The following is an 11,045-nucleotide window of genomic DNA, read 5'->3' on the forward strand; positions in this document are numbered from 1 at the left end:
CACTCGCTCCTCGCTGCCGGGCGCGGGGTCAAACACCTGCGGCGCGGCGAAGGGGGCAGGTTGCCGGCGGGCACGGGTGCAGGCGGGTGAGGGAACGCGGAGCAGGCAGGGCAGGGAGGGTGCAGGGGTATGGGAGAGGAAGCCGCGCCACAGGGCGGCAGGAGGGATGCGGGGCAGGGACGCCGCGGGCGCCGGCAGGCAGCTGCCCCGCCCCTGCTCCCCCGCCGGCCCGGCACAGCGGGCACCGCAGCTCTGCAAGCCCAGCCCAGGCCGCCGCGCTTTCCCTTCTTCGCGCCGCGAGCCGACACCCCCTGCCCGCCAGCCTACGCGCCACCCCCACACGCCTGCCTGCCTGCCTGCCATCCCTGCCTGCCGAACCCTCCTCCAGCCTGCCTGCCTGCCTGCCATCCCTGCCTGCCGGCCCCCCCCTCCAGCCTGCCGACGCCGCACCTTGATGCGCGCCCCCGTCTCGGTCCGCACCCGCCGCACGTGCTCGCCGCCCTTGCCGATGATGTTGCCGGTGCGGTTGGTGGGCGCCAGCAGCCGGAAGGTGACCTCCACGGCGGCGCCGGAGAAGGCGGGCGGCGGCGGCAGGCCCGCGGGGGACGCCGGCGGCGGGTAGAAGGCGGCGGCGGCCAGCGAGGGGTGCAGGAAGGCGACGTCCGGGTGGTGGTGGCCGGCCTGGCCCAGCATGAGCGGCGGCAGCGCGCCCGGCGCGCCGGGGTAGGACGGCGAGGGCGGCGGCGGGCCGTGCCGCAGCACGTGCGCCTTGATCTGGCTTGCCAGCAGGCGCAGCGCGGCGCACGCCGCCTCGCAGCTGCCCACCACCCGCACCACCTCGTCGCCCAGGCAGGCGCAGGCGGGGAGCTCGGCCTTGGGCAGGATGCGCACCCCCGCTCCCGACCGCGCCATCGTGTCTTTGATGGTGGCTCCTCCTCTCCCCACCAGGAACCCCACCACGCTGCTGTCCACCAGCAGCCGCGCCTCCACCGATCGCTGAGGCAGGGAGGCGGCTGCGGCGGCGTGCCCGGCGCTGCCCGCTGCGCTGTGGTCGCCCGCCGTGGAGGCCGCGGAGGAGCCGCCGCCGCCGCCGCCGCCGCCGTCGGCCACGCTGCCGCCGCCGCCGGGGCCGGGGCCGGGGCCCTCCTCGCCGCCGGCGGCGCTCCTGGGGGAGGCGGGCGGCGGCGAGGCCGCGGGCGGCGACGGCGGCGGCGCCTCCCCTCTCCGCGCCTGCTGCAGGCTGCATATGCTGGCAAAGACGCCGCACAGGGCGTCCGCCGCGCTGCTGCTGGCCGCTGCCTCCACGCTGCAGCACCCGGGAGGCGGGCAAGTGCCAGCGCAACGCTCAGGGGCAGCACACAGCAGCCAGGCGGGGCCGGCAACATAGGAGGGGAAGCGGCAGGCGGCGAGGCATGGGGCTGGGCTCGGCCGCAAGCGGCAGCGGCCTGCGCACGGCTCCAGAGGCTGTGCTTGCCTCTCCCCCATGATGTGCACCACCCGCTCGTCGCATCCCAACACTGGGTCGGCGACCGACAGCGTGGCGCCGCTCTCCCGCCGTATGCGCTTGACATTCTCCCCCTTCTGCAGCAGCGGCGGCGGCGGTGGCGCGGCGGCGCTCAGCCCCCAGCAGGCCTGCTGCTGGAACGCCCAAGGGCCCAGCGGAGGCGTGCAGGGGGCAAGGTGGGCGCGGCGCGGCTCCGGCATGCGCGCCGCGACCCGCCGCGCCCGTACCTTGCCGATGAGCGCCGGCACCAGCGCGTGGGGGCACAGCAGGCGCAGCCGCAGCGCCGGCACTTCTGGCTCGGTGTCAGAGAGGCCCATCATCCCGTTCTGGTGGGAGCAAGAGCGAGAGGGAGGAGCGTGAGCGCGGAGGCAACACGGCACGCGAAGCGGCAGGCCGAGCAGAGAGAGGTTTGGCGTGCGTTCCTACCTGAGCTACCGCTTCCAAATCCCCGCCGTTGAGAGGAGCCTCCATGCGGCCTCCCGGCGGGGCGGAGCTGCCGCCACTTGCTGGAGGGCTAGAGCCCTGGCTGCCGCCCAAACAGGTTCCTGGGAGGGCGCTTGGGAACCTAGGTGCAGAGGCGAGGTTGGCAGGTGCCGAGTTTCGAAGGCCTGAAACAGATGCGCGGCCAGTTGAAAGCGTGCTGCCTGCAGCGAGTCGCTGACAAGCGGGCCTTTCACGAGAATTGAAAGCAGGAGCCCAACCATTCCAGGACAGGCAGCGCGGCCTTGACACAGTGGCACGGACCTTCTTCTCTCGGAGCAGCACACCCCCGACGTCTCCGTCGCCCTGCGCTATCTCATTCACTACCATCCCTTGCAGGCGGTACCTCGGCCCTCCACACGCACGCTCGCACAGCTGGCCTTTGCGACAGCCGGGAGGGGGCCAGCCATGCGGCTGAGCGCCGCACAGACGCTTGTAGCCATCGCCAGCACCTCGGGCAGGCCCTCAGGGGGACCTTGCAGTGCAGCCCGGCCACATGCAGTGACCACTTCGTCGTGCGGAGGCCGCAGGAGGGGCCCAGGTGGGGCTCACGGGACTGGACAGCGCGCACGGGATGGGGCAGGCACAATGCGCATGCACCACCCCTCGCGTGGCGCCGCCGCCGCCGCCTCCCTTGCCGCCTACGCAATGCCGCATCGCCCCGGCTAGCCTGCTGTTTGCTGCCGCGCCATCCGCAGCAAGCGCCACACCCTGGGCCCTTCCGCTGCACCCGCCTGCCTCCCCGCCAACGGCCCCCGCGGCCGTGCCGCCCCGCCCCGCCGCAGGTGCCGAGCAGCCACCGCCGCCTCCCGGCCGCCGCCTGCCGCCGTGCCGCGTTACCAACGAGCGGCGCGAGCTGCGGGACCCAGCCGCAGCGCCAGACGAGGACGACTACATCACGGTGGGCAGTAGGAGGTGGAAAGTGGGGTGGAAAGGCGGGTGGAAAGGGGGTCAACGGGAGGTGCATGCGCTGCCGCCGGTGCACCACACATGCGGACCCACGCTTCCCCCACTCCTCGCCACCCACGCCCACCGACACCTGGCCCACCCAGGGCCCTTCATACATGCACATACCTCCTCCCTTTCATCACCCGCCTGCCCGCTCACCTCCTGCGCCTGCCCCCCTCCCACCCTCCCACCCTACCCCCCTACCTCCCTACTCCACACAACTCGCAGGTCGACCCCGACAACCCGGTGCCCAACCCGCAGCTGGGCCCGCTGGAGCGGCGCATCGGGCTGCCGTACGAGGAGGCGCTGTTTGAGGACGACGTGGATGCAGAGGCGGAGGAGTATTGGTTCACGGAGCCCGCGGGTGGGTGGTACCGCTACTCGTGTGGTACAGCTACTAATGTGGTACAGCTGCGTGTGTGGTGCAGCCGCGTGGGTGGTGCAGCCTCCCCGCTGTGATGGGCTGCGTGAGCAGGCCTGGGGCAGCGGGCACACATGTCGAGGGGCGTTGGGCATGGGTGAGGGGCTGGGGTAGGGGGCATGCGGTGGGGAGGGCTGGCTCGCAGCCGCGAGTCCCACACCCGCCCGCCACCGCCCGCCCCCTCCCTGCTGCAGACGGCTGGAACACGGAGAAGCGGCGGCTGCGCAAGTTGCCCCAGGAGGAGCTGGTTGACCTGGATGTGTTTGCGCACTCGGGGGAGGATGCGGCGGGGCGGGTGCCGCTGGGCGGGGTGCGCGAGGGCGCCACGCTGCGCGGCACCGTCGTGGCCCAGATCTGGCACCACGGCGCGCAGGTGCGGCGGGGTGCGGCGGCGGGGGTTGAGAGGGGAGTGTGGAGGGGCGTTTAGCGGGGGCTGGGGGCGGCACAGGGTGCCTGGCAGGGCGCCGGGGGTGGTGCAAGAAAAGGCGGCGGCCAGCCTGCCGGCCTGCCAGCCTGCCGGCAGGTGCCCGGCCCTCCACCTGACCCCCACCCCGCCCTCTCAACCACACACATTCACACACTCAACGCATACGCACATACGCACACCACCCCCCGGGAGCGCAGGTGGACATTGGGGCGGAGTATGACGGGCTGCTGCCGTGCTGCGAGGAGGAGTGGGAGGAGCTGGGGGGGGCGCTGGATGTGGGGGCGGAGGTGCAGGTGCGGGTGCACCGCGTGCGCGACCCCACCCTCTTCCGCTTCCCGGTACAGGTGGGCGCGGGGCAGGCGGGGTGCGGTACAGATGGGGTGCGGCGTGCTGCTGCCCCGCGGCTGCCCCCGGCCGGCCGCCGCCGCTGCGCCGGCCGTCTGCTGCCAGGCATTTGTGTGCGAGCCCTCCCATGCTGCTCGCCGCTGCGCCCGCTGCGCCCGCTGGCGCCTCGCGCGCCCTGCCCTCTGCCCTGCGCGAGGGCTGTGCTCCACGCGCCGCCGCCCCTGTCCTGCCCGCGCGCCCCCCGCAGCTGGCGGCGACGAGCGGCTCGCTGGCTGCCAAGCTGGCGCCGCCAGAGGAGCACCAGGCGCCCATGGACCTCCGAGCGCTCACCATGTGAGCAGCCAGCAGTGCAGCCTTAGTGTAGCCAGGCAGCTAGCCCAAGCAGGCAGGCAGGCAGCTGCCAGAGGCGGCCAGCCGGCCAGCCGGTGCAGGGCGCAGCCGAGCCCTGCCGCGGGATTGCGCAGTACGGCGAGGCGGTACGGCAGGGCGCCTTGCCTCAACGCCAGGCCTCAGCCCCTTGGGTCACTGCCTTGGCGCCAGCAGCCCAGCACCACACCAGCCCCGCCCTCCCGCCCGCCTGCCTGCCCGTCACACGCCCCGCCGCGTGCGCCTGCCTGCCTGCCTGCCCGCAGCACTCCCGAGGAGGTGTGCGCCCGCAGCGAGGGGCAGCGCGTGTGGGAGCCGCAGGATGTGATGGTGCAGCTGCAGGATGAGTACGACTATGAGCACGTGAGTGCCCCGCCCCGCCCGCAGCCGTGTGCCTACGCATGCGACTGGGCTGCAGCAGATGGGCCGCAGCCGCAGCCTGCAGCCTCGGTCATCTCCCCCTTTAATTTTTTCGGGCGTGTTGGTTCAGCAGGCAGATGGGCCATCAGCATGCCCCTGCAGCGGGGCTGCATGACCCTGCGTGCCCTTGCTTTATGTGTTGCTTGCGTGCCGGGTCGGCGGCAGGCGGCAGGGGGTGTCTGCGGCAGACGCCGCGCCTCGTTGCGTCGCTCTGCTGCCGTGCCTTCCCTGCTCTTTGGCTGGGGTGCTCGTGAGCACCTGCTTTGGCTCCGTCGGCTGTCTTGTGCCCGCCACCACACCACCGCCTACCCTGCCATCCTTTCTTCCTCCCCCCCCATGCAGGGCTACGACCTGTTTTACGACGAGCCCACCCCGCTGGTGGTCAGCAAGGAGCAGGAGGTGGCGTGCGACGACGTCGCGCTGCGCATGCTGCGCGGCTGGTGACTTGATGGAAGGGCGCCGGCATGCAGCCGCCAGCCCGGCGTCGCGTGCATTGCATGTGCCCCGTCCACCCGTGTGGTCTGACCCGTCTGTGACATCCCTCCCCTCTGCAATACAATACACTCTCACTTGTGACTGATGCACCGGGCTCCTGCTGACTGTCCATAGCAAGGGCGACGGCACCTGGCGCGGAGGGGCAGGCGCCTTACATAGCAGGTGAGTGAAGCTGTTTAGCGGCGCAGCCCAGAGGTGGAAGGGGAGGGGCAGAGCAGGAGCACAGGCTGGGAGAGGAGAGCGAGGGAGGCGGAGGGAAGAGGAGAGGCTGGGGCGGCAGCCGCAGCGTGATGCGAGGCGGCGCCCAGGCACACATGTACACATGAGCAGCGGGCGGGGGCCGGCTGCGGGAAGTGCTGGGAACAAAACGAACAGGTGGCGCGCCCAAGCACAGCTGGGCACCCCTAGTGTGACAAGTGGGAGAAGCGGTGGCGGCAGCGGAAACTTCTCCCAACATCTGATGCTGCCAGGGCCGTGCCAGGGGCTGCTACAGGCGAGGTGGCAAAACGGCTGGCAGTTGTGGCTACATGGCACGCCGGCCGGGGCGTAGAAGCCACGAGGTCACGCCTGCAGCAACACAGAAGCAGCGGCCTCAGATTGCAAGCAAGAGTCATGCCATGCGCTGCATCGATGCAGCAGCTCCGATCCAACAGCCAGCAGCAAGCAGCCACTCCCCCCATGCTCGCCTTTTTGAACTCTCGGATGATGCGCTCCCCTGCCGACGCCACAGACTCGCCAAAGGCGAGCCCCTGCTCAAAGATGGACCGCACCCCCGGGTTCTCAATGGCCCGTGCCTCCACCCTGCACCCACACAGCGGGACGCGGCCGCCGCGGGCTTGAGCAGGCGGCGGGTGGAGCGGCGGCGGGTGGGCGGGCAAGGGTCGCACGCTGCGCCCGGCATTTCGGCTGCTCTGAGGTGGCTCCCAGGTGCTGCACCAGCTGGCAGCAGGCCAAGCAATGCAAGGCTAGAGCAGGGCTGCGAGCGGAGACCGCAAGCAGGCGCGCGCACTTGATGACGCCCGCCCGCTTCAGGGACCCCAGCAAAACGAATGCCACCACGCCCTGCACCACCACGCCGGACATCCACCCCATGGCGAGCGTTCGAGAGGGGCGGGCAGGCGGACGCGGGGCTACAGGGGTGCGGGTGCTCTGCCAAATGTGCGGATGGATGGTGTAAACCGGCCTGGATGGCTGAGCGCATTAGGTTGGCCCGCAGCAGGCCAGGAAAACCCCACCAGCAGTACGCGGCCTTGAGGCGCCTGCACATCCCCGGTGGCGGCCAAGGCAGGCACCACAAAGCCCGCACACCCATTGCCAGCCTGGGCACCGTCCACGCCCCCCGCTTGCAGCCTCGTGCCAATCGTCTGGGCTGAACCTGAAGCTGAAGCCATGCCGCTGGGCTTGGGCAGCCTCACGCGCGCAGTTTGCAACAGGGCACGACGCGGGCTGTATGCCGGCAGGAGGGTGCTGTCAGGCAACCAGATTAGCGAAGACGGCGGCAACAAGTGAGCGCCGCCTGGCGTGCGGAAGGCGGCCTGCCTGGTGTCCATGCCTTGCTTCCTCCATTCTTCCTTGGAAGGGCGAGAGGCGGAGCAGCTGGGCGCATGCTGTGGCCCGCTGCTGGCAGTGCACACACGGTGGCCTCGGCTGCCTGCCCGCTGCCGCCGCCGAGCGCGTTTGCCATGTGCGCGTCCCTTCCGGCCCCGCCGCGGCCCGCCTGCCCCGCAGGACGCGGCGCACCTGGAAGCCCAACTCTCACAACAAGCGCCTGTACAGCCACATCCTGGCGCGCATGGTGCCCCTGCGCGTCACCGCCGCGGCGCTGAGGTGCGGCGGGCACGCGCACAAGGGCGGCTCACCCCTGCCACTTGTGGCAGGGGTGAGCCCTTGATTTGGTTTAGGTTTTGCGGATCCAGCTTGGTTGCTTGCCTGCGCGCTGGGTTCTGTGCCCACCACACCACAACTGCTCACCCCGCTGCACCCTGTGCTGGCCCCTGCGCCGTGCCCCTCCTCTTCCCTCCTCCCTGATGCAGGGACATAGACAAGGTGGGCGGCATCGATGCCTACATCTTGAACACACCCGACAAGCAGCTGCAGTCTGATGTGGCGGTCGACCTGCGGCAGAGGATGCTGCGGCGGCTGCTGGCCAGCGGCCGGCAGCAGCAGGCGGCCCAGAAGCAGCAGCAGCAGAAGCAGCAGCAGCACCTGCCGCCCGCGGCGGCGGCAGCGGCGGCGGCGGCTGAGCAGGAAGCCTTGTAGCGGGCCGGGCGGCCGGCTCGTGTGCGGTCGTGTTTCACTGTGTAAGGTTCTGCCAAACATGTCAAGACAGCGGAAAGGCAAAGGAAGAGATGCAGTGGGTGCTTGCTGCTCTCAGCCAGCAGCAGGCTCCAGCCCTGGATGCCCCCCACCACCCATTCATCGCTTGCGGTCGGCCACTGAGCTGGGAGCTGCGGCGCCGCCCTTGCGCTTGCTACGCCCCGCACTGCCGCCGCCGCGCTGCAGGCAGGCAGGCCAGAAGCAACCAGGTAAGCAAACGGACAGCGGGCCAGGCGCCACAGGCCCCTGTCCACTACCCCCTGGCCTGCCGCATTTACTCACGGCTGGCTGGGCAGCGGCAGGAAGCTCCAGACGCCCACCTGACCCGCCGCTGATCTCCCGCCGCCCCGCGCCGCCGCCGGCCTGCCACCAGCCGGCGCCTCCAGCCTTTCCTCCTCTGGCTGGGCGCCGACCTCGCAAGGGTCTGCGCCAGCCAGGCGCTCCATGTGCACGTCAAAATCATAAGGGCCCGAGTATTCAGGAGAGATGGCAAACAAGGCCCGCCGCCCGCCGCGCGCCTCGCCGCCCCGCGCCCGCTCCCGCTGCTGGCGGCTGGCCGCCGGACGACGGCGCCGGCTCCCGCTCGCTCCCGCGTTGCTGCCAGCGGCGGCTGCTGGTGACGGCGCCAGGTGCTCACTCAGTGTGCCCAAGCACTGCCCCCCCTCCTCCTCCCCCTCTGTGGCTGGTACCATCAGCCTCTCCACCTCCTGCTCCGCTGGCGGCGGCAGCTGGCCGCCGCCTGCCCCCAGCCCCTGCTGCCCTTCATCCTCATCCTCTGTGTCCGGTATCACCAGCGCCCCTGCCTCCTGCCCCTCGGCTATGACAGCCGCTTGGCTGGCAGGCTGCCCGCCTGCTGCTGCCGCCTCCAAAGCACCGCCCAGCTCTCCATCCTCAGCCTGCGCCGCCGCCGCGGCTGCCAGCGGTGAGCCTAACCGCCCCTTCTGCCGCTCTCGCCCAGCACGCTCCTGGTCGTCGCCTGTGGCAGCAGGATGCGGGGAGAGGAGAGGGCACGACGGCAGGAGCGCTGAGCGGCTGCCGGCGACAGCTGCCGATTCCCATGCCCTGGCCCAATTCCAACAGACCCGGATTACAGCATGTGCTGCCTGTTGGCAGCTCAAGGCGCTGCCTGTGCAAGGTCAGGTTGGCAATTGCAAGAGTCACAGGCACGGCATGTGCGGTTCTGTTCAGCTGGCAAAGCCAGGTTTCAGCTCCCTTGCTCGGCTTCGGCACGGCAGCCCAGCTAGCTGCTGCCGGTCAGCAGATCCAGCCCCCGCCAACGCTCCTCACTTGGCCCCCGCACCTGCAGGCAGGCAGGGGGCGGGCGCCAGGTGATAATGCAGGCAAAAACGCCGCTTCGGCGGATGAGCGCAGGGCATGGACCTACTCGAGAAAGGCAGCAGCCCCTTGTTCACTGGAGGGATACCTCCCTGCAGGGATACCTCCCTCTCGCCAGCTGCCCACTCAACTTACAGCCCACCCCCGCCTGCCGGCAGCCCGCCCCCAAGCGAACGCCGCCGCTGCTCACAGGCATGCCCGCTTCCGCCAGCGCGGCAGCCGGGGCGACGGCGAGGAACTCTCCGCCACGGTACGGCGACGGCGCTGGCAACGCAAGAGGGCAAGAGCAGTGAGCAAAGCGAGCACTTCAAGAATGGGCAGCACCGGGCCTGCCTAGCGGCACCCCCCCCTCCTTCCCCACTGCAAACCGCCAGGCCGAGCTTGCACTCTCCCCGTTACTGCAGCAATTGCTTTTTCAGAGCTGCCATGCCACACCGCCCTGGGGCTGCTGGTGCTCTTTAGCCTGCGAGGACCGCGCTAAGGTGTGTGCCAGGAAGGCAGGCAGACGACCCTAAAAAAAAATCGGAGCGATCCTCTGCAGCAGAAGAACAACAGCAGCCCCAGGGCGGGGTGGCCTGGCAGGCAGCTAAGGCAGCAACAGCTAAGGCAGCAGCAGGTGAGGCCACCCGGCATCCGAACCCGGGAGAGCAGCAGCCGTGCTGAGCCGGCAGGGGCAGGCAGTGCGGCAGCAGAAGCTGCAGAGGGACGCACGCCACTAGTCCTTGCGCGGCTACCAACACACACCCCATGCACTCCCTGCTGTGGCGCCATGCGCTTTCTAGCAGCAGCAGCGGATCCCACCCCTGATGGCACACGCCGAAAGTGTGCTGGCACTCCCCCTGGCAGCGAGCGGCGGCGGAAGCTGGCACTTCCCCAAGCAGCGGCGGCGGCTGGCACTCCGCCAGCAGCAGCGGCAGCAGCCTGCCCGGCACCCACCCCTGAGCTCCGCCTCTGCCCGCTCCTCTGCCGGGTTGCCTGGGTCGTAGTCTGGATCCCTCTTGTCCTGCACACATCCCGGTGTGTGTGTGTGTGTGCATGCGTGTGTGGGTGTCTGTCTGTGTGCATGTGCGCATGTGTGCACATTCGCGCGCATGGTATGTATGTCGTGTCAGGGGGTGAGGGCGGCAGCAGCGCTGCGCAGGGATCGCTCCCCTGAGAGTTGACCGCCCCATGGGCACCTCCCGATGCTGCCCCCCCCCACCCCTCCACCCCAACCCACCCTGGACGCCTCGATCGCCTCGGCCTCCTTGTCCCCCTGGGCCAGCTGCTGCTGCACGCCCTCGTTGCCCTGCAGGCCAGGCAGCGGGCAGCCCGGCGGGGTGAGTGCACGCAACGGCGGCGGGCCGGCCAGCGGCACGGTGCATGCAGGCGGGGGCGGGGAAGCGGGGCAGGGCGGCAAGCTGCCCTGGGACCGGCTGTGGCGCGGCAGGCAGGTGCGTGCTAGCGAGCGGCGGGCAGGGGGGGCATCAGGGCGATGCGTGAGCGCAGGGAGCTGGGGAGACACCGGGCGCCAGCTGGCGGTGCCACGCAAGCGCCAGCTGGCGCACCTCGCGCTCCACCTGCCACTGGGCGCTTCGCAGCTCGGCGGCCTCGGCCCCCGGCACATCCGTCTTGACCTGGTCTGCAGGGGGGCCGGGGAAGGGGAGCAGGGAAAGCAGTGGGCGAGGCGTTCAACGGGAGAGAGGGAGGGGGGAAGGAGTGGGAAGCATTATGCCCAGGCAGGCGGCAGCAGCAGCCGGACGTCCTCCTAGCAATATCATCACCACTATCCAGACGTCCAACGAGGCTCATCGTTGGGATAGAAAACAATCATGATGATGATCAAGGCATGCGCCGGCGTGGCCACATGCTGGGCAATGGGCTGACGTGGCAAGCAGCCAGGCAGACGGCCAAGGCAGCCAGGGCAACAACCAGGGCAGAGGAGCGTACCACGAGCCAGAGCCACTCGGCGACTGGGATAGCTGGAAGAGCTTGTTTTCCTCAGGTCA

General features: G+C 70.4%; 2 protein-coding genes across 2 annotated transcripts in view; one reads left to right on the forward strand and one right to left on the reverse strand.

The window, feature by feature from the left end:
• The window catches only part of CHLNCDRAFT_57590 (hypothetical protein), a gene marked incomplete at its 3' end in the record, with an annotated part of 4,020 nt that extends 1,862 nt beyond the window's left edge, over window positions 1–2,158 (reverse strand). The window contains exons 1-5 of the mRNA XM_005848358.1: window positions 1,931–2,158; window positions 1,732–1,830; window positions 1,454–1,581; window positions 451–1,306; window positions 4–36 (exon numbers count right to left, since the gene is read on the reverse strand). Coding sequence (XP_005848420.1) covers window positions 4–36; window positions 451–1,306; window positions 1,454–1,581; window positions 1,732–1,830; window positions 1,931–1,975 — 1,161 coding nt within the window. The 5' untranslated portion in view covers window positions 1,976–2,158. The remainder of the gene's footprint in view (window positions 1–3; window positions 37–450; window positions 1,307–1,453; window positions 1,582–1,731; window positions 1,831–1,930) is intronic.
• A 4,637-nt stretch (window positions 2,159–6,795) lies between these two features.
• Window positions 6,796–7,665, forward strand: CHLNCDRAFT_144754 (hypothetical protein; the record flags this gene model as incomplete). The annotated part of the gene is made up of 3 exons (XM_005848167.1): window positions 6,796–6,911; window positions 7,135–7,233; window positions 7,440–7,665. The coding sequence occupies 3 exons, from the start codon at window positions 6,796–6,798 to the stop codon at window positions 7,663–7,665; spliced, it is 441 nt and encodes a 146-aa protein (XP_005848229.1).
• Window positions 7,666–11,045: the final 3,380 nt, after the last annotated feature.

Source organism: Chlorella variabilis (assembly GCF_000147415.1).
Source record: "Chlorella variabilis unplaced genomic scaffold CHLNCscaffold_8, whole genome shotgun sequence".
Classification (NCBI taxonomy): domain Eukaryota; kingdom Viridiplantae; phylum Chlorophyta; class Trebouxiophyceae; order Chlorellales; family Chlorellaceae; genus Chlorella; species Chlorella variabilis.